The sequence below is a fragment of the Labeo rohita genome, chromosome 12 (genome assembly GCF_022985175.1).
Source record: "Labeo rohita strain BAU-BD-2019 chromosome 12, IGBB_LRoh.1.0, whole genome shotgun sequence".
In the NCBI taxonomy this organism is placed as follows: Eukaryota; Metazoa; Chordata; class Actinopteri; order Cypriniformes; family Cyprinidae; genus Labeo; species Labeo rohita.
Genome location: NC_066880.1, coordinates 7,957,931 through 7,981,690, shown reverse-complemented (window position 1 = coordinate 7,981,690; position 23,760 = coordinate 7,957,931). Strand labels below are relative to the sequence as shown.

Sequence of the window (23,760 nt, the reverse complement as noted above, 5' to 3'; positions counted from 1 at the left end):
ACCAAGTCTTTCTCAGCATTCCAGCAAACACACACCTCTATGCCAAGCTCTCATAATCACAAAAATCATTAGGAGTATTACACAGGCCGCCAGAATGTAAAATGGCAGTTAGTGGATGCTTTACACAAGTAGGGTACTTTGGTGTCCCATTACATCTTTTAAGCATTAGCTATTACAATGATATATTAAGATATTAAAAATCAACATATAGTTTAATAAATAATAGGTAAATTATAATATAACTAGAGCTGTCAAATGATTAATTGCGATTAATCGCATACAAAATAAAAGTTTGCCTAATATATGTGTGTGTACTGTGTGCAATTATTATGTATACATAAATACACACAAATTAATGTATATATTTAAGAGAAATGTTATGTACAAAATATTTTTATTTATACATAATTTAAATTATATAAAAATTATTATAAATACATATACTTGTAAATATTTCTTAAATATATACATGAATGTGTTTGTATTTATATATACATAATAATTACACAGACTCAAACTTTTATTTTGTATGTGATTAATCACGATTAATCGTTTGACAGCCCCAAATATAACTTGAATTACCTAGCAGAGAAAGTAGTTTTTAACACGTCAAATGTCTGTACCCTATACGTATCTACACATAAAATCACAAGATTAACATCATAATTTGATTTAATGGCATTTACAGTGATTTACAGTGTAATACTATTTTTAATCATAATCACATTTTTAAATTATAAACACATTTATAATAATTTTCTCCATTTAAAAAAAAATATCTTTAAAATTGTGACACCCAAGAAGTAATGTTATTTGGTCCCTGTAAAGCCAGAAGACATGTACATAATCTAATTTTATTTTATTTTCAATTTTTACAAATATATGTTGTGTTGACTCTGTTACTGTGTTGATTGGACATCAAGCTCAACCAAAATAACAAATAAAATAAAATAATTATAAATTAAGTTTAATTCTGGAAAACTGCACAAATAAGAACACTCATAAATATTATGTGAAATTAAATTAAATTTTTTGATTTTTTTTTTTTTTACACCCTATTTGTGGAAAGTGTCAGTAGCAGGAAATCAACCATTTACCATCAATCCTGAAATCCACCACACTGCAATTCACCTCTATTGAATGCTATTTCCCCAAACCTATTGCTCTTCCAGACGCTTTCAAGAAAACCTTCAGCCAGTTAGTGTTTTCCTGCATCTCGTTCAATAGCTGTCTGTATTCTACAAGATGCTTTGAGATTGCCTGCAACAGGAGAGAGCGAACAATTGTAATGGATTCTATATTGAGCTTCCATCTTAGCCTTGCTGTCCTTCAACATTGTAATATATATGAGATGGGAACAACATAATGGCCTCTGTTTCTCTCTCTGGAACTCTCCATGGTGCTGATACAGGCATTAAAAGCCTGCTATATACAGTACACTCCACTAAAATGCAGAATAATATAGTTTAATACAGGTGGTATACAGGGTACCTTCTCCAACCAAGATTCAAAACAAGTCCATTCTGACCTTAGGGTACAAGCTCAGCCAATTTGTCATTTTTGACTTAAATTACTTCTACAGTCAAACTTCTCATCTCAACGGTCTGCCCTTTCAGCATTTTGTTCTACCTTGTGTGAGTGATTTTGCTGTGCAATCCATCTGTATTTTCTGGGTCACTGCAGCCTGCAGTGAGTGTGACAGCAAGAATCTTCTCTCAACTAGACACTGAGGACCATCGTCCCCTTTACTGTGTGACGCCCTGTAGGCCTAAAGAGAAAAATTGAGTAGCAGGATGTGCTTACAGGGGGGTCACGGCCCATCTAGAGGGATTCATTTAATATGTTTGCAAAATTGCTGCCAGTTTCATCAATGAAGTGGTTAAGTTGTAGCAACATCTGCCTTAAACATAGATAACAGAAATAATCCTTTAAATACATCAAGGGATTTTCAAAGCCCTCTTAACATTCTGTGCATACAATGGCATTCAAAGCGTATGAAAACAAATGAGCTGTTTCTGTGCAACAAAAATGGCCCAAATTTTTGATTTACTTTGATACTATCAAGGACAGAAAATCCCTGCCGTAAATATTACTTATGGTAAATATTTATTATTTACAATTATCCATCTGGAAGGTTTCTAAAGAACAGCAGTTATCCTACATTGCATTCAACAGTAAACAGTGGTGTTCACCAGTAAAGTCACTGTTTGTATAATTATTAGACAGCCATTAATTCTCAAGTGAGCAATCTGTAGCATTTTAATAATTTAAATGAATTAATAATTGTATTTATCCTTTAAATATAATAGAACACTCAATCCATAATTTTTGTGTTGTAATATACTTATTTTAATTATTTTTAGTTGTTATTAAAAAATAAAATTTAAATAAATACATAATAATAAAATCTAGAGATCTTCTTTTAAATCCATAGTTTATGGTGTGTTCACACCAAAAGCAAATTTAATTTTTTATGGGAGTAGATTACATACAAAGTCAATTCAAAGACGGCAATAAACGCAAACTGGGCAACGCGATATATGCCTCAATCGTGTCTTCCACACAAGTTAAAAAAAAAAAATCAAATTGAGCGGAAATAATAAATTATACACAAAGTAAAACCAGAGACGCGAATAGACACAAATTCGCACCAGGAGATGCGTATGATGCGAATTAGGCAACGCGACTGCTGCAAATGCATCTAGAGACACGAATACACATGACTTTGCGCGAGGTGATGTGAATGACGCAAACTGGGCAATGCAATTTCAAATTGAGCGGAAATAGTAGATTGCATGCAAAGTCAATCCAGAGACACAAATAGATGCGAATTCGCACCGAGCAATGCGAATGTCACGATATATGCCTCAATCACGTCTTTCACGCAAGTTCAAATATTTCAATTCCAGTGGAAATTGTAGATTACATACAAAGTCAATCCAGAGACACAAATAGATGCGAATTAGCGCAGGGTGATGTGAATGGTGCTAACTGGGCAATGCAATTGCCGTGAATGCCCGATATGTGCCTCAAACACGTCTTCCACACAAGTTCAAATATTTCTAATTTAGTGGAAATAGTAGACTACATACAAAGTCAATCCAGAGATATGAATTCATGGCGGGCGATGCAAATGACACAAACTGGGCAACGCGATTGTCGCAGAGATGTGGTATATGCCTTTCTTTCACACAATAACTTTCACGCAAGTTCAAAAATTTCTAATCGAGCGGAAATAGCAGATTACACACCAAGTCGATCCAGAGACGCAAATGAATGCAAATTTGCACCGGGTAATGCGAATGACGCAAATTGTGTGAATGATTGCAGATTGCAGTGAATGTGCGATATATGCCTCAATCTTGTCTTCTGCGCAATTTCAAAAAATTTCAAAACGAGTGGAAATAGTACATTACATACAAAGTCAATCCAGAGACACAAACAGACATGAATTGCAGTGCGATGCAAATGACACGATTGCTACGATCACGTGATATATATCTTAATCGCATCTTCTATGCAACAATTTCAAATCGAATGGAAATAGTAGGTTACACAAATCTCATCTTCGGTGCAAGTTCGAAAATTTTGTATCGAGCGGAAATAGTAGATTACATACAAAGTTAATCCAGAGACGCAAATAGACGTGAACGTGAATTTGGTGATGCGATTGCCGCGAACGCATGATATATGCCTCATTCACATCTTCTGTGCAAGTTCAAAAATTTCAAATTAAGCGAAAAATTTGCATGATGTGTTATTGACACGTCTGGTTTGACACGTCCAGTTGTATCAGAAAATGTTTTTTATGTTCACACCAAAAGCAAAATGAATATTCGCATCAAGTTACTCGCTATAAATTACTTGTGGGACATTTTCCGCAAATAAAAATATAATAATGCTCTCCTCCTTTTTCTGATACATCCGGACATGTCACCATTACAGTCACCCATCCTCTGATTCATCAGTAACTATCTGAATGAAGCTTCCGGCTATAAAATGGCTGAAAAGTGACTAGTGGCTATGCCACTTTCACTCTTTTTTTGCTTTTGCTTTTTTGAGATTATTCTGCATCTCAAAGGGAAAAAAAAACTAGGGGTACTTCAGTGCTGTTCTAGGTCACAATCTTCCTTTCCTCTCACACTGAATAGCTCCACTTAGGGCATTATTGCAAGTCCCTGAAATAGTCTTGCTGTCTCGCACTTGGCCTTGTTTTCTCAAAGCTTTGATAATATAGTTTGATAGCGCCAGAGAAGCATTCAGATTTACTGGCAACACACAAAACAAACAGATTAGAAAACTCTCCCTCGAGTCTGAGAAAGCATACTTTTGTTGAATTTCCAATGAATTTCCAATGAACTTATTTTTAATTAGCATTTATAACACAGCTTTGCACTGGACTGCCATAGACTGTCAAAAGTATCTAAAAGCCAAGACAACATAGCCAATATTGGTTGCAATCATATCCATTATAATGAGTCTTAATCAATACAGAATTCAATACAAAGAGCCAGAAAATAATATCATTTTGACTACATCACTGGGAGTGGCGTCTATTAACGGATGCCATATTTTGGGGGGGAAGAGAGGAGAGAGATGATGGACTGCTCTTTTCTAACAGCACTAGTCTTCTTCTCTCCATCAGGATCGATTACCTTCCACCATCTCCTGCACTCCTACATACTCGTATTCCCTCACTAGAAAAACACAACCAGACACACATGCCCAAAGTAGTTCTGCTGCAATGGCACAGGCCATTAGCAACAATCATGGCAGCTTGTTTGTAACTGAACCTGAAGGAACAAACGACAGCGCTTGGAGCCAAAGAGTAGGTGTGGAGAGCTTTACTTAGAACAGAACTGATAGGAGCAAATGTATCATGAAAATAACAGAGAGCTCACTGAAGCATGTGGACACTCCCTTACAATTAATGGCTTTGGATTTTATGTTCAAACAGGTACATAAATTCAAGCAAACAATCAAGCAACAACTCAGAACAAAATGAAGAGAAAAATGGACAAATGAGGCATACATCTCATGTTCCAGCATCAGAATTCTCCTGTGCACAAAACTCAGACCTCAACCCTGAACACCTGTGAAACCTGTGACTAAATAGTACTGTTCAAGAGTTTGGAGTTAAGATGTTTCAATATTTTTGAAAGATGTCTCTTATGCTCACCAAGGCTGCATTTATTTGATCAAAATACAATAAAAACAGTAATACTGTAAAACTGTAATTGTAATTCCTTTTAAAAATATCATGTATTCTTGTGATGCAAAGCTGGTTTTTCAGCAGTCTTCAGTGTCAGGAAAAAACAAGAAACATTTATCTTATCAATGTTCAAAACAGTTGTGCTGCGTAATATTTTTGTGTAAACTGTGAACAATTTTTCAGGATTCTTTGATGATTTTGTGTTTATTTATTTTTCACTGAGAAATTAATAGTAAATTAAAAATAAAATCTAAAACAGCAAGTAATTTTGAAAGTAATCTGTATTATTTACAATTTTGAAAAATATTTTTTTCTCGCATTTTTTAAATTTTTTTTAGAAACATAGTTATTGTTTTATTATTGTGTTATTTGTTTTATTAAATGTATTATTAAATAACTCCAAAAGAACAACATTAATTTGAAAACGAAATCTTTTGTAGCATTATAAATGAATTATTGTATAACTTTTGATGATTAATAAAATAAATAAAACAATAATTATGTTTCCCCACCTGTAAGTCGCTTTGGATAAAAGCGTCTGATAAATGAACAAAATGTAAATGTAAATGTAAATGTAAATGTTTCTAGAAGGAAAAAAGATGGGCTACACTGTAAGAAAATTTTATTCAGAAAAAATATTAAGAAAAATGTAGAAAAATTATTAAGAAAAAATACTTTCAAAATTCAACATTTCAAAATTTCACACTTAGGTCAATTTGTTACATGCTGTTTCTTGATTTTTTAAATTTATTTTTAAATGTAATATCAATTTCTGAGTGAAAATAAAGAAACGTCATTTATTTTTAATAAATTATTTTTTTAACTTTATTTTTATTTTTAATTTATTTTTAAGGTTCAAAACAGTTGTGCTGCATAGTATTTTTGTGAAAACTGTCATGCATTTTTTTTCAGGATTCTTTGATGAATATAAAGTCCAAAAGCATTTATACAGCATTTATTTAAAATAGAAATCTTTTAGAACATTATTTAATATTACATTTAATAAAACAAATAAATAATACAATAATAAAACAATAATTATGTTTCTAAAAAAATAAAAAATAGGCTACACTGTGAGAAAAAAAAAGATTTTTCAAAATTGTAAATAAAACAGATTACTTTCAAAATTACTTGCTGTTTTAGATTTTATTTCTATTTTACTTTCAATTTCTCAGTGAAAAATAAAGAAACTCACAAAATCAAGAAACATTTATTTTTATCAATGTTCAAAACAGTTATATGCATATGCATAATATTTTAGTTTTTTGCATTTTTCAGGATTCTTTGATGAACATAACATCCAAAAGAAGCATTTATTGGAAATAGAAATTTTTCTAACATTATAAATGTCTTTATTGTCACTTTTGATTAATTTTATTGCATCCTTGTAAATTAAATTGTTAATTTCTATCAAAAATTTTAAAAAGTAAAATCTTGCTGTCACCAAAATTTTGAACAGCATATATTCAGATTCTCTACCCAATAAATCCAGTCAACCACAAATAAATAAAAAATGCATATAAACCAAAGTGCCACTCACCTCTCACCAGCTTGTTTACATTACACCCGATGGCATTTTACTGCCCTTCACCATTACTTGCGCATCATGTAACCGCTACGTCCTTCCTGAACCCATCTGAGCACAAACAATCCTCTCTTCTCAATCTCAACCAGACACATTTTACACACTTTTTCGGAAGAATTCGTCGATGTTGACCAAATCTCATTATGTCATATTTTGTCTTTCCCATTTTCTCCACTAGCATATCTCAACGTGCGTATAATCTACTATAATCCATTGTAACATGTTCTTACCGATCCTTCTGTCAGATCCTGTGTGCGAAATTCACAGGAGAGGAATAAACAGCAATTGGTCTTTCATGAAGAGCCCAGTGCTACAGGACAGTCTGATTGTCTGGCGGTCAGGAAACTTGAGCTCTGGAGGCTGGCATGGGATGGCCGCCAACATCACCAGCAATTACCCAACAAACCCTGCTTCCAGAAAGATGATGTCATCATTACAATCACCAACCCCCTCTATCATTTCATATTTCTATATTACAGAGTAGTCGCAGTAAATTTCAACATACCCTCAGGAACAATTGTCTAAGTAAAGCCATGCTGTTTTGGGACTATTTAGAAAGTTCACGCTTTTGTATCTGTAACAGCCATTAATTTTAAAATCCATTAAGAAGATCCAGTTGCAATGATGCTCAGTGCTACATCATCATGATTCATGGTCATAACTGCTGACTTACCAAGTCATCGTGAGTCATTCACCTTCTAGCAAAACACAAACAAAAAGGGCAACTGAAATGCAAATCATGGGGAAGACTTCACAGACTGAATCCCTAAATTTCAGACCGAAGTGTGACAACGTTTGCATTTTAAACACAAAATTATGTTTCTAGAGAAAAAAAACTGTAAGATTGCTACACTGTAAGAAAAGAAAACAACATTTTTTTGAAATGGTAAATAGAGATTACTTTCAAAATGACTGAAACTTCAAATTTGTTACTTTCACATTCAATTCAATGTGTTACTTGCCATTTCTTGATTTTTTAAAGGCGACCTATTATGCCCCTTTTAACAATATGTAATAGAAGTCTCCCATGTCTCCAAAATGTGTCTGTGAAGTTTCAGCTCAAAATACCCCACAGATAATTTATTATATAATTTTGAAAGTGCCTATTTTGAGTGGAAGCAGAAACACTGTTTTCGTCCATGTCTCTTTAAATGGAAATGAGCTGCTGCTCCCCGCCCCCTTTGCCAAAATAGGGCTGTGCCTTTACAGCTAGTAACTAAGATATTCTGCTAAAAAACATTTGTTTGGTTTTGATTATCATGTCTATCATGCTAAAATCATGCGTTTTAAACACATTGAATACACATGTACAGAAAGCGGCTGTCACACGACATGTGAGTACTAAACTAAGTTCTCTTTCATGTCTTATTGCGCTTAAACTGTCAAATACACACAAGTTTATGTTAAAAACACAACTGAGTTACAAAAACAGTCGATTATGTCTGTGAAGGTAAACAGCTGGTACAGAAATCGCATGTTTATATTAGATCTGTGTGGCAGCAGCGTAATATAAAGTAAATAAATCAACAAATCCACTGCTCTCTTGTCTCCTCTAAGGCTGGGACTCTAAATAGTGTTTTGTGCTTGTCAGTGCAGCCAACGTCAGAACAGTTGGCATGCTTTGCTTAAACTTTCGCTGTGGCTTGTAAAAACATATATTACGGTAATATTATAATGAGATCTTCTTACTACCTCACGGGGGAGCGAAATCTGAGCGGCTCATTTTTTCACATGCTTGCAGAGAAAGGCTTACCCAAAAAATGTACCCGGTACTTTTTCACATTTTCTGGGTTTGTAGATGCAAGGGGACCGACTGTTGCACTTAAAAATGGAAAAAGATGATATGTCACCTTTAAAGGAGTAGCTAACTTTCAGAACAAAAATTTACTGATAATTTACTCACCCCCTTGTCATCCAAGATGTTCATGCTTTTCTTTCTTTAGTTGATAAGAAATTATGTTTCTTGAGGAAAACATTTCAGGATTCCTCTCCATATAGTGGACTTCAATGGTGACCCCAAGTTTGAACGTCCAAAATGTAGTTTAAATGCAGCTTCAAAGAGCTCTAAACAATCCCAGCCAAGGAAGAAGGGTCTTATCTACCAAAATGATCGGCCATTTTCAAAACAAACTGACAATTTATATACTTTTCAACCTCAAACGCTGGTCTTGTCTAGCTCTGCGTCAACTCTGTTTTTTCACGTTCAAGATAGTTAGGGTATTCGAAAAACTCCCATTTCTTTTTCTTCCCCAACTTCAAACAAAATCGTACCGACCTAGTGTTTACAAAGTGAACATGCAAAAAAGATCAAACGCCCTTTACAAAAAATAAAAAGTTAAAAAAGCAATGTAGGACGATTTTGAAGTTGAAGTAGAAAGCGAGATGGGAGTTTTCCAACATACCTGTACTGACCCAGATTACACAGACTACGCATGTGCATTCCAGAGACAAGACAAGATGAGCATTTGAGGTTAAAAAGTATATAAATTGTCAATTTGTGTCGAAAATGATCGATCGTTTCACTAGATAAGACCCTTCTTCCTTGGCTGGGATCATTAAGAGCCATTTGAAGCTGCATTTAAACTGCATTTTGGAAGTTTAAAATTAGGGGCACCATTGAAGTCCACTATATGGAGAGAAATCCTCAAGAAACAAAATTTCTTTCCAACTGAAGAAAGAAAGACATGAACATCTTGGATGACAAAGGGGTGAGTAAATTACCTGTAAATTTTTGTTCTGGAAGTGAACTAATCCTTTAATCAGTTTCTGAGTGACAACTGTTGCTGCACCAATTTTACGTCGCAAAGTTTCAAGAAAAAACACAAATGAATCAATTTGAATCAGGCTTCAGTATCCTGGTCTGAAACAAGCCCAGCAGGACTATGAGCAGATCCTGTTTCCTTTATCTCCTTCTAATCATTCCCAGACTCTCCAGGATGAGTCCTACTTCCATTTTATCACTTTGACAGATAGACCTTGTTCCCTTCTTCATCACCGCTGACTGACATAATTAAATTCGGAGGAGGGGAATAGGTCTGCAATTCCAAATTGAAATGTAAAACCGTGAAACACGGAAATAGCAATTTGTGAAAGTCAATTTAGAACATGTTGCAGAATATTGAAAAGAGGCCTCGATATAGGTAATAGCGGTATATCTCATAAAAGGTAGTAATAAATATGCAGAGAAAAGGAATCACTGCTTAGATTCCGAAATTCAAGTCTGCAGACCCTCTTGGTAACCATAGGAACCAAGTGAGGAGGCAACAAACACACAGCTGAGTCCTAATTTAGAAGGGAGGGAATACCATTCACCATTGGCAACAACCCACATGATGGCTCATTTTTACACTACAGGGAGGTTTTAAAGGGATAGTTCACCCAAAAATTGCATCATTATTTACACAACATCACGTTCTAAACCCACATGCTGTTATTTTTATATCCAGTGGAACAGAAAAGTATATCTTTGTGTGAAGAACAAATATAGTGCCTGTCATATCAGGTTGGATGTCAATGACGTCAAATGTCTAACGAATGAACATCATTCATATCAAAATTAGCCTACGCTTTTTCTAGACAGAAACTGATCTGACAACGAACTGAGGGTAACATTTTTAGAGAAAAAAAAAATGAAATTCAGGTTTTTTGACTTTAAAAACACTCTACGAGTCCTTGTCCTTTTGGAGCCTGACTACACTTTTAAAAATAAACGTGCTTTTAAAGGTTCTTCACAGTGATGCTATAGAAGAACCATTTTTGGTTCCACAAAGAACCATTCAGTGAAAGGTTCTTTAAAGAACCATCTTTTTCTTACCTTTTTATTATCTGAAGAACCTTTTTCGCAACAGAGAACCTTTTGTGAAACAGAAAGGTTCTTTAGATGTTAAGGGTTCTTTATGGAACCATTTAGACAAAAAAGGGTTCTTCTATGACATCGTGAAGCACCATTATTTTAAGTGTGTATAAACTGTTGTTTGTTGTTGGACAAATGGACAATATTCTATTCTGAGAATTCATCAATTAAAAAATAAATAAATAGTATTCAGATTTAGAACAACATGAGGGAATGGAGCTTCAATTAGTGCCATCTGATATTTTATTACGTATTTTCTTTCATTTCATTTAAAAAAAACTAAACAGGGACAATATAAGTGAAGTGATAATTGGTAAAGTGGGAAACTTTAGGATAGTCAGGCATCATGTGCACTCTATATATATTTTTTTTAATTACATTTCAGCATTATGTTGAAAACGTGATTTTGTTTGAAGATTATTTGAGTGAGTTTTACAAGACAATACTTTTTTAGTTTTTGCCATTTCTCTGTAATTGTGAAATTTACTAGTAATTACTGTTTGAAAACTGTTTCTGAAAACGGTTTCCATTATATTATTTTGATTTTAAAATTTTCATCTTATTTAAAATCTTACTTAAAACAATGACAACTGACAGCTGTCCCACTTTACCTGTATTTTTCTTTTTTGCAGTTATTTGATGTGGCTTTATAACCATTTTCTGGAGCTTTCTAGGATTTTTATCTTATTAAGGTGAGTAAATCAAGATGATAATGATATATCAAGATGCATGAGCATATGGAAGATTCTTTATGCGAATCTTTGAGTGTAATTTTCAATGTGATTCTGTTTGTACTTGTCTTAGGCGACTCATTAATTCTGTTAATTGACCTTGTCTTGACCCAAAGGTTATATGCTTCCTCATTTGCCAGTCATTATATTGTTCATTAGCTGCTCACTACACACACATACCCAAACCTCCCTGGAGGTTGACAGTGTCCTGCTCATCCAATCAGAAATGGCTACCTGTGCATCAATCACCCAATCTTACACCTCCACCTCTCACCTTTGGCATGCGAGTCAATGGACGTGTGGAGAGGCAAATTGAGTCATTTTGTTTTGCCTTCCCTTGTGGCTTATAATCTGAAATAAGAAGACAATCTTATATAGATCATAAAATATCAATGAAATGATCCGTTTACGAGTATTACGAGTAGTTTCCCTGTACAACTGTCATTAAAAAACGCTTCTAATAAAGATCTCATTCATACAGTACTGCTGAGAGAAGCATTTTGCGCAGCATCACAGAAGCGGGTTTGTACTGAAAAAGCGATGTGACATCACGTGCATTAAGATAAAATATACACGCATTCATGTATAAAAACACAACCTACCTGAGTCAAAATGAGAGCTCAGCGCAAAACTAGGGTTGAAAAACGACGCAGACATGATCAGCAGTGTTACAGTGCCTGACATGCTGAAGATAACGAGAAGTCCAGCAAGGATGTCTCTGATGTTAAATAAAAGAGTTTATTTTCTCTTCAAACATGTCATTCCCTCGCTCCTCCATGTTACAGAGTCAAAACAGGGGAATAGCCAGACAAATCCTCTGGTTATGCAGTCCATTATCTTATAGATAGGTCTCACCGCAAGCCACTGCCGTGTTCATTTGAGTCTTCTCTGGTCATTCTCGTGGAGAGGGTCTCTGCGGTGGGTTCTGCTGCTTCTCTGCACCAAACGAATCGCGCGTCCTGTGGAGCATTCCTTGTGTTCCGGCTAAGGGAGAGAAACCGAGGCAAATTCTGGCTTTCGTTTTAATTGGCTGTTTTAAACCCAAATGAAACTGTTTGTTAAAAAGCCCGAAGGGAGCTGTTCAGTGCTGAACGACACAGCGCCATCTTGCTCACCGCGATTCCTCTACAGAATCTCAGTCTGACTGATTCTGCTGGAATCCGCTGAGGGGAGGAGATTGCGCCACAAGCGCAGCGGTGACTGACGCTAATGTTCAACGTATAGCTATAGATAAAAACAAACTGACTAGAGAGGAACCCCTTGGAACTGGTTTATGGGTCACAACTTTTATGTTGATGAGAGTCATGGGGAAACAGCTGGATTCTTCTATAATTGCTTATTATCTACCTTTTTCTTCAAAGCGGAACTCTAACGCATTTGGTGTGAGACACACGCTTTCAGGCTCTGTCTCACGCTCTCACCCTGCCCATGTAAATCTCACGCCAAATTGGCAACCCTGCTTGCGATTTTAAACAAAGTTTCAGCTTTCGAATTATAAATACCTTTTTGGCGCACTTAATGTGGCATAAAGCGTAAAATGTAGCGCTTCTGTTAACGCCAGAGACATTGAAAAACAGCTGCGACAAGCTTTGATCTCGCCGGCGTCGCCGCCACGCGTTCACGTGATTCACGGAGCTCTCCAAACAAACCAAAACACCATGGTTACTGTGGTTCAACCATGGTAACCAGTGTTGGGGGTAACGCATTACAAGTAACGCAAGTTACATATTATTATTACTTTTTCCAAGTAACTAGTAAAGTAACGCATTACTTTTTAATTGACAAGAAAATAGTGAGTTTTTTTGTTTTTTTTTAAAATAAGGCCAGTTACTTTTCCCCCCATTTATTGATTAAAAGTTCTCCTTTCCCCAGTGCTTTAAGTGGCCCAAAAGAGGTGCCGGTACTCTATTTTTTTCCGCCAATATAGTTGGTAACAACAACTATATTGAATGGGTTTTATATACAACAGTCAACAGACAACCTTATACAAAATAATAAATCATTTTATTAGTTTGTGGATTTGCTTGAGCTAGAAAGAGCTACTGAACATAAATAAAATGTGCACAAGGTTATTGAAAAAATACCCTTAGAAAGAGCTACTGAACATAAATAAAATGTGCAAAAAGGTATTGAAATTTTTTTTTAACAAAATGTACATAAAATAAATTATAAACTAATTTGTATTTTGCTCTCTCTTGAGTCACTGCTGCTATTAGCAGCAGCACTTGTAAAGTGTTTTTTTTTTACACAAAATGTATATAAAATAAATTATTTTGTATTTTAACCGAGCAGCTGTTTGCGCGTTTTACACACCCTCTCCGGACCACGTTGAGTTGTTGACATAACAACGGCAAAAGCGACGCATGCGCTTTTCACTTGTAAAACACATTGGTGTATGGGTAATGTAGTCTCTGCTCTCGGTGGGACGAATTAGGAAGCGTGCTTGTGAAGGGCGCTCTGAAAAGCGGCAGCGCAGCCAAACGATTATAACAGATGTGCAAATGAGAGTACCGGTACGCTAAAAGCACGTTCTGGGCGCATGGAGAGGTGGCGGTACTCTCAAGAGCTATATTTAGAAGTGGCGGTACTGAGTACCGGCGCGTACCGGCCCACTTAAAGCACTGCCTTTCCCCATGTTGAGAGCAATCGGGAGTAAGATATTAGTTTTAGAACTAGATGAGTAAAGTTTGAGAACAAACTTTAAGTTGGCTTGAGAAAGCCTAGCCTGAAAGTTTGAAGCAGTTGTAAAAGTATGGAAGACACTAGCATGATTTAACAAATTGCTTACATGATTTAACATGTTGTCTAACATGATTAACATGGTACTAGCATTGTTGTTATCACAATTAGCATGTTACTAACATGTTGTTAGCATGTTTCTAACATGATTAGCATGCTGCTACCATGATTAGCCAGTTACTAACATGTTGCTAGCATGATTACCAAGGCAATAGCATGTTGTTAGCATGATTAGCAAAGTTGTTAGCATGTTTCTGGCATGATTAGCAAGTTGCTAGCATGTTTCTAGCATGATTAGCAAAGCTGCTAGCATGTTTCTACCATGATTAGCAAAGTTGCTAGCATGCTTCTAGCATGATTAACAAGTTGCTAGCATGTTTCTAGCATGATTAGCAAGTTGCTAGCATATTTTTAGCATGATTAGCAAAGTCGCTAGCACTTTTCTAGCATGATTAGCATGTCGCTAGCGTGTTTCTGGCATGATTAGCAAGTTGCTAACATGTTTCTGGCATGATTAGCAAGTTATTAACATGATGTTAGCATGATTAGCATGTTACTAACATATTGTTAGCATGTTTCTAGCATGATTAGCAAAGTTGCTAGCATGTTTCTAGCATGATTAACAAAGTTGCTAGCATGTTTCTAGCATGATTACCATGTCGCTAGCATGTTTCTGGCATGATTAGCAATTTGTTAACATGTTTCTGGCATGAATAGCAAGTTATTAGCATGATGTTAGCATGATTAGCATGTTATTAGCATGTTATATAGCATGTTATTAGCATGTTTCTGGCATGATTAGCATGTTGCTAGCATGTTTCTAGCATGATTAGCATGTCACTAGCATGATTCTAGCATGATTAGCATGTCACTAGCATGATTCTAGCATGATTAGCATGTCGGTAGCATGTTTCTAGCATGATTAGCATGTCACTAGCATGATTCTAGCATGATTAGCATGTCACTAGCATGATTCTAGCATGATTAGCATGTCGGTAGCATGTTTCTGGCATGATTAGCAAGTTGTTAGCATGTTTGACATGTCGCTAGCATGTTTCTGGCATGATTAGCAAAGTTGCTAGCATGTTTCTAGCATGATTAGCAAAGTTGCTAGCATGTTTCTAGCATGATTAACAAAGTTGCTAGCATGTTTCTAGCATGATTACCATGTCGCTAGCATGTTTCTGGCATGATTAGCATGTTGTTAGCATGATTAGCGAGTTACTAGCATTTTGCTAGCATGATTTAGATAGATTAGAAATATTAGAAATATTAGAGCCGAAGCTTAAATGAGTCTAAATGGATTAGAAATAGTACATAGAAGGGAAGCTTGATTGAGCCTCAAGGGATTCTGGGAGTTTGAATAGTGTTGCTCATTTGAACATTCCGTCAATGTAAGTCTATGGGATTTTTGGTGGGTTTGATAGTCTGGTTTACGAAAACCGTAAGCCGGATCAGTTAGAAAAGATACAGCACACTGAGTCAGACCAGTCTGAAGGTCTGGGCCGAGTTTGGTGGCTCTAGCTTGAAAACTCTAGGAGGAGGTAGATACCGAAATTTGGCTCAGAAGAAGAAGAATAATAATAATCTTAAATAGTAGATCAGTAAATTGGCTTTCTCAAGCCAACTTAATAAATGTGAACATGCATTAATTCATCTCACTCACAAAAAAACAGATTCAGTATTCCTCAAAATGAATAAAAACAGTGAAATGCAGCTCAGAATATGACACAAACCTGCAATAATTAAATGTTAAATAATACAAATATCCTTTATGCATTTAATACCAATTTATTAACCAATGTCTTTGCTGCCGACTTTCAATGAGCCAATTCAACCATACTAATAAGCAAAAATTACTTAAGATAATCTAACATTTGTTTTTCTTTTTTTTTATATTGCTGAAGAATTGATATTTTTTCTTTTGTGGTCTACTGTACAGACGTGAATTCACTTTTCTCAAAGCCTGAGGCTTTTGGTGTGAAAAGGCTTTTACGTTTGCCAAAAATAGAACTTTTTATATTAAAAACAAAAAAGCCAGCCCTTCCCTAGATTTAAAAAGTAACGCAAAAGTAAAGTAATGCATTACTTTCCATAAAAAGTAACTAAGTAATGTAATTAGTTACTTTTTTTTAGGGAGTAACTCAATATTGTAATGCATTACTTTTAAAAGTAACTTTCCCCAACACTGATGGTAACCACAAATTAACCATGGTCTTGCTACACAACCATAGTTTAACCATGGTATTTGTAGTAAAACTATGATTATACAAATGGTAATCAATGCACCAAAAAACATGATTACTATACTTTCACTATAATAAAACCATGGTTAATTTTCGTAAGGGTTAATATGGTTTTCTTGTATTTAACCCTCAGGTATTGCTTACTTATAATGTGACCATACAGCTTAACAATTTTTCAGTTAAATAAATGTTCTATATTTTAGTTAAATAATATTTATTTAATATGTAAAGAAGATCATTTAGTACTAAATACTATTTCTCCAATAATTATGGTCCACTGATTGGACCATTCTATTACTTATATTACAATTACGGTAGTATTTAAGGTTAAATAGATGTCTACACAGAGAAAAATTTGTGCTATGGCTACAATCATTTCTCTATATTTATTAATAAATATACTACCAGTCAAAAGATTTGTAATTTTTTTTAAGAAGTCTCTTCTGCTCACCAAGCCTGTGTTTATTTGGTCCAATGAACAGCAAAAACAGTAAAATTTTGAAATATTTTTACTATTTAAAATAACTGTTTTCTATTTGAATATGTTTTAAAATGTTATTTATTCCTGTGATTTCAAAGCTGAATTTTTAGCATCATTACTCCAGTCACATGATCCTTCAGAAATCATTCTAATATTCTGATTTGCTGCTTTTTTCAGATAAATGCTGATCTTTGATCTTTCTATTCATTAAAGAATCCTGAAAGAAATTTATTCAGCTGTTTTAAATATTGTCAAAAAAAAAAATAAAAAAAAATTGAACAGCAAATCAGCATATCTGAAGGATTTCTAAAGGATCATGTGACACTGAAGACTGGAGTAATGATGCTGAAAATTAAGCTTTGATCACAGGAATAAATTACATTTTAAAATATATTCACATATAAAGCAGGTATTTTAAATAGTAAAAATATTTCACAATATTACTGCTTTTGCTGTATTTTGAATCAAATAAATGCAGGCTTGGTGAGCAGAAGAGACTTCTTTAAAAAACATAAAAAATCCTACTGTTCAAAAACTTTTGACTGGTTGTGTATATATATATTTTTTTTATTAAAATAAAATATAATTAAAAATAACAAAGTATATATGTGTCCTGTAGTCCTGTAAAAAGGTAATATTAAGCTAATTTTAAGAACAAATTTGCATAATATCGTGACATTGAAGACTGGAGTAATGGCTAATGAAAAATCAGCTTTGCCACCACAGGAATAAATCACATTTGAAAATATAGTCAAAATTTTAACTGTCAAAATGATAAGAAAAAAATAAAAATAGGTTTTACTCTTGAAAAAGCACAACAGATCTTCAAAAACAACAAAGGCACAGAGTCTTACAATAAGTATAGCACAAGATAAAAGACATAGTATCATCAAAGTCAATACACTTCAGCTGCATTCACCTTCAAAGACTGCCCTGTTTCCAAATCTGAAGACACTTGAACGCCTCTCCCTCTACACTGTGTTTGGTTGTCCTAACAGGAAGCTTGTTCATAATGTCAAGCATTCTGTTTGTCAGAGACAACATGTCACTCTGTCAGGGTTGCCGTGGAAACGCTGTGGATAGCCAGTGTGTTCATACAGTGCTGAGATGAATGTTAAAAGCACCTTTCTTTTTTCTCTCTCCCACTTTTCGCATACGCACTGCTGAATTCTGCCTCTGTTCACATGCCTGCAGGTGAAAAACAGAAAAAAACATGACTTGCTTTGCTTTTTCCTTCTCTTTTTTAGTCTTTTTGCCTCTTTTATGTAGAGGACAGTAGAAAAGAAACATGAAAATAGAGCAAGAGAGAGAAGGAATGGGATCAGGGCATGACCAATACCAAATTCTAGCCTGCACTGACAATAAATGCCACAACAAATCATATATATCTTAAATATATACATAGAAATATATACAGTACGCACATATTATGTTAACACAAACTTTTATTTTGGATGCAACTAATCACAATTAATCGATTTGAAAGCACTACAATCTACATATATCTTATATTTCCAATTAAAAAGAAATACGTACAGTTCCATTCAAAAGTTTGGGTTTAGAAAGAATTGTAAAGATTTTTTAACAACTAAATACTTACAGTATTTAACAGTAAAGACATTTATAATGTCACAAACATTAATCATTTTTTACTGTCTTATATTTGTTGACAGCTTTTCCTTCACCAAAACAGTTTATAGTGTTTTAATATTTTTTATTATTTAATATTTAATTGTTTAATATTTATTTTTAGTAAATAAACCTGAAAAAAGCCACGTACCATGTATTTGTCATGTCATGTTTCAACATATATTTCATGTGACACTGAAGACTGGAAAAATTCAGCTTTTCCACCACAAGAATAAAAATAATGAAAATATTTTAGTTATTTTAAATTATAAAATTTCACAATCCTACAGGTTTTTTTTATTTATTTATTTTTTAATAAAGCTTTGCTGAGTATAAATATGGAAAGCCTTTTTCCACCATAAATTAAAAAAAAAACTACTTGCAACTTTTTATCTAAAAAATTAGACTTTTTCACAATTCTGTGTTTATAAAAAGTAGATAAAAAGTAGGGGCCGGCCGATTATTGACACCAATATTAAGCATTTTTATGGTTATTGGTCACTTTCAAAACCGATTTGCAGATAAAATTATTTAAAAGCATTTAAAGAAAGTTTTTGTCAGAGCCCTTATTATTCTTCATTTTAACATAAATTTTTATTTTTACATCAGACATTTATTTCGGTTCAAAATATTGGTTATCTGTCTACTTGGTCTGTTAGAATCGGTATCAGAATTGGTCCTGAAATTAAGCATTTTTATGTTTTAGCGGTCATTTTCAAAACTGATTTATTGATAAAAATTTTTTAAATGCATTTATAGAAAGTTTTTTCAGAGCCCTTATTACTCTTCATTTTGACATTAATTTTCATTTTTGAACTAGACATATCGGTGCAAAACATCAGTTATCGGTCTACTTGATCTAACAATTGGTATCAGTATCGGTCCTGAAATTAAGCATTTTTTTGGTTATCCCTCATTTTCAAAACCAATTTTCCGATAAAATAATTTAAAAGCATTTAAAGAAGGGTTTTGTCAGAGTCCTTATTATTCTTCATTTTGACATAAATTTTTATTTTTACATCAGACATATATATCGGTTCAAAATATTGGTTATCCGTCTACTTGGTCTGTCATAATCAGTATCAGTATCGGTTCTGAAATTAAGCATTTTTATGGTTATCAGTCATTTTTAAAACCGATTTATTGATAAAAACATTTAAATGCATTTAAAGAAAGTTTTGTCAGAGCCCTTATTACTCTTCATTTTGACATTAATTTTCTTTTTTGAACCAGACATGTATATCGGTGCAAAATATCGGTTATCTGTCTACTTGATTTATAATAATCGGTATCAGTATCGGTCCTGAAATTAAGCATTTTTATGGTTATTGGCAGGGCCTAAAACTAACTTTTTGCCACACCTGCCAATGGCCAGAGATGTGATCAAATTTACCAACCATTTACTCTTTTTGCAAAAAACAGTCAGTTATTACTGCTACAATGACTAAATATATTTACATGTTTTTATCTCTATTAATTGCATTATTCCTTTAAATATACCTATTAATTATAGCCATTCAACGTTACAATATAACTTAAAGCCATTATTTTTAACATTTAATAGGCTCTGAAATATATAAAAACTTCTACAGCATTTTAAAACAATCTTCACATAAACTATAAATTGTATATGCATAAACTATACAGGTTAATCTTTATTCAAGCTACAAAAGTTAATCAGCGACTAGAGCAGTCGAGTGATTTCTCTTTTTCTTTTTTCTTTGATTTGCATCAATAACAGACTATAGCAGGTTTTATTTTAAAGTCAGCGCCTTCTCTTCAAAAGGTGATGCACATGACGCGGATCTGACACACAACCGATAACTCTTTGCAGTCATTTAAGACTTTATAATTAATGTAAGACTACGTTTATGAGGTAACTCACCAAACGCATGCATTTTGTTATAATTGTGTGTGTTTTCGTCTGTTGAAGCCTCACTGGTGAGTTGTCTGAAGTGGCTCAATGTATGCATACAACCGAACATGCACACTTTACTTCACTGCACCGTTTAGGTGTTGCCACATTCTCGGGTTATGAAGAATAAATAAGGGAGAAGGCAATCTTTCGAAATGAAGCAGCAATATCTTCTCAGGTAAAAGCTATTAGATCCGTATCTAGAAACAAGCTGGTTATCACACTGCTTATCAGTCCCTTTGTATCCTCTTATTTGATTCGGTCTTTTCGCTAATGACAGAACAGTTAATCACAATGATCTTGTCTTCTGAAAAGATTATTTTATTCGCTTACGTCTGAAACAGTGAATCTCTGTAAAAACTGGCTGGTTATCAGTATTGGTCATTTTCAAAACTGATTTGGCGATAAAATCATTTAAAAACATTTAATGTCAGAGGCCTTGATATTCTTCATTTTCACATTAATCTTTATTTTTGAACCAGACATATATATAAATATCGGTGCAAAATATCGGTTATCGGTCTGCTTGATCTGTAATAATCGGTATCAGTATCGGGCCTGAAATTAAGCATTTTTATGGTTATTGGTATCGGTCATTTTCAAAACCTTTTTGTCAGAGGGCTTGTTATTCTTCATTTTGACATTAATTTTCATTTTCACTCCGAAGATATATATATATATATATATATATATATATTGGTTATTGGTCTACCTGATGTGTAATAATCGGTATCAGTATCGGCCCTGAAATACACATAAAAATCACAAATACAAATTTTTATCCTGTGGTGCATAATTATTATTTTTTTTTTATGTATTTTTAAAAAAACATTTTCAATCATTTGGACATTTAGACAAAGCACATTTTAAGCACATGAGAAACTGATATAGCTGGTGGTGCACAAATGCGTAGTATGTGCATTTACTTGTTATCTAAATAATCATCCTGACTATGAGTGCATTGGAGCTGAAACACAACCTTTTAAAGAGTGCTCAGACAGGAGACCTCCCTCCAAAATTGGATTAGTTACTGGCTAGTCACATTGACTGAAATATTAACAATGTATAAGTGGGAGAGACCAGGAGCGAAGGAGCAAGTGTGAGCATATAGTTCGTCCACATAAGATTTATCAGGTATTCCATAAAACACATTAGGCTACACTGATTATAATCATGAACACGAACATTTTAGCTGCATGACCCCCAGTTTAGAATCAGCTGTAAATAATGCCACACAAGAGGGAAAAGAACAGATGTTTCTTAATTTTTTTGAGAGTCCAGCATGGTCTTAAATATCCAGAGTAGACTAAATAGCCTCAACCAACAACTAATGCCTTCAGAAGTTAAGTTTCCACCAGAGAGCCATAAACCCAGAATAATGTTAACATCAAATAATTAGACTTGAGCTCGAATAATTAAACAATATTAGCCTCCTATGAACTGTCCACACAAGCTGAAGTATTGCACACACCAATAACACTCACATGAGCTTATACATACAGTGTCCTTCATTGGGATCCTTGGAAAATATTAGCCAAACAAGCTGTGAAAAAATAATTTTTGTACTGTTTATTATCTTCTGTTTCCATGATAATTTCTTTATGTTTTCATTAAAGGTGTGTACCATTTATAGTCTGACAAAGATATTTAGTCTGATAGCTGCATGTTTCTGAGGGCTAAATGCATAACAGTGAAGTGATAATGCACGTGAATCAATAAATGCAGTCAGTTAGCATGCAATATTAACACAAAACTGTACTGGCAACCCATTTTACCTCTGCAAGACATACATTTAAAATAAGATTTAAATTTAGACCAAAATGTGTATTGTTAATGTAAATATTTTCTTGTTGACTTTATTGAGACTTTTTATCTCATAATTCAGACTTTTTTTCTCAAAAATGTGTGATACAAACTCGCATTTGTGATAAATGAAGTCAGAATTGCGTGGTATAAAGTCACAATTCTGAAATTTCTCTCGCAAATGCAAGTTTGTATCTCGCAATTCAACTGTGAGATGTAAAGTCAAAATTGCAAGATATAAACTCGCAATTCTGAGAAATAAAGTCAGAAAAAAGTTATTTCTCAGATTTGCAAGTTTGCATCTCACAATTCTGAGTTTGTATCTTGCAATTCTGACTTTATAATTCGCAGCTGAAAGTTTATCTCTCACAATTCTGAGAAAAAAAGTCAGAGTTACGAGATTTAAATTCGCAATTGCGAGAAAAGTCAGAATTGTCGCAATTACCATTTTTAATTTTTTATTCAGTGGAGGAAATTGACTTCCACATTCAACACCATTAGAAAATACTTTGACCTTACTATGGTACAGTAATTAAATACTAATACCTTTGTACTCTGATATACACTTCTAATAAAAAGTTCAGGAAGGGATCAGGAAGATTTTATTATTTATTTATTTTTTAAAAACTGTAATTCTTCTATTCAGCAAGAATGCTTTAAAATTATTGAAAGTAAAAACTCTAAAGCATGAACATCTAAGACTTTTTTAATAATTAAAAAAAAAAACATGTCTCAAATTTCAGGAGCCTGTGGTGATTAAATGGAGTAGTCTTCGGTAAAAGTGTTTTAATTTATTTTTGTGCTGTTATTTCTGTAAAAGCAAGCATTACAGCCGTACAAAGTGAGCCTGTGGTGATTAAACATAGCAGTCTTCGGTAAAAGTGCTTTTATTTATTTCTGTCCTGTTATTACTGTAAAAGCGAGCATTACAGCTGTACAAAGCATTACAAAGCAACCATTAAAGATCATTTGTAGTGTGTAAGAACGTCATAAATAGAACAAGGCAACAGTTTACTGTAGGGGATTTGTTGTGCCGTGCAGCATCCCTGATTATAATGGCTTGTTTTTTTTTTTGGTCAAGTTTCTTCATGCCACTCGCTTTCAGTGTAGACACTTGATTGTTATAGAAAGTTGCACTGACTGCAATTGACTAACTGTCTCTCAAAGTCAAATCCATTATGCTTGATTAGTGCATTATGCCACATTTTAAAGCAAAGAAGCACAATAATAGCCAATTACAGACACCATTATTGCAAAACTGCAACACTGCATTCAATATTTCCTATACAGAAGCAAAGACGTGAAGATATTTTCAGTGAAAAGGCTCTCAGTAGGTGTAATGACTACAACGCTTTTGAAATTCTGCTCTGCTGGAGCTCTCAGATATATCAAGGGGTTTAAAAGCATCTCTGAGAATCTCTGGTGTGCTCACGACCATCTGAGCAAAGCCGAGTTTGATCCGAGAGCTTCAGTAGATTATATAGACAAAACATCTCTCAGAGAGGAGGCCAATCAGTATATGCACTTAAACATACATGCAAGTCTTTTTTAAACGCAGCTTTGATG

General features: G+C 34.0%; 1 protein-coding gene across 2 annotated transcripts in view; it reads right to left on the bottom strand.

Annotated features, from left to right (window-relative positions):
- aatkb (apoptosis-associated tyrosine kinase b) overlaps nt 1-12,528 on the bottom strand; it is a 62,075-nt gene extending 49,547 nt beyond the window's left edge. For both annotated transcript variants that reach the window (XM_051124141.1, XM_051124142.1), the window contains exon 1: nt 11,984-12,528. In XM_051124141.1, the coding sequence (XP_050980098.1) occupies nt 11,984-12,065 (82 nt within the window). In that variant the 5' untranslated portion in view covers nt 12,066-12,528. The remainder of the gene's footprint in view (nt 1-11,983) is intronic.
- Nucleotides 12,529-23,760: the final 11,232 nt, after the last annotated feature.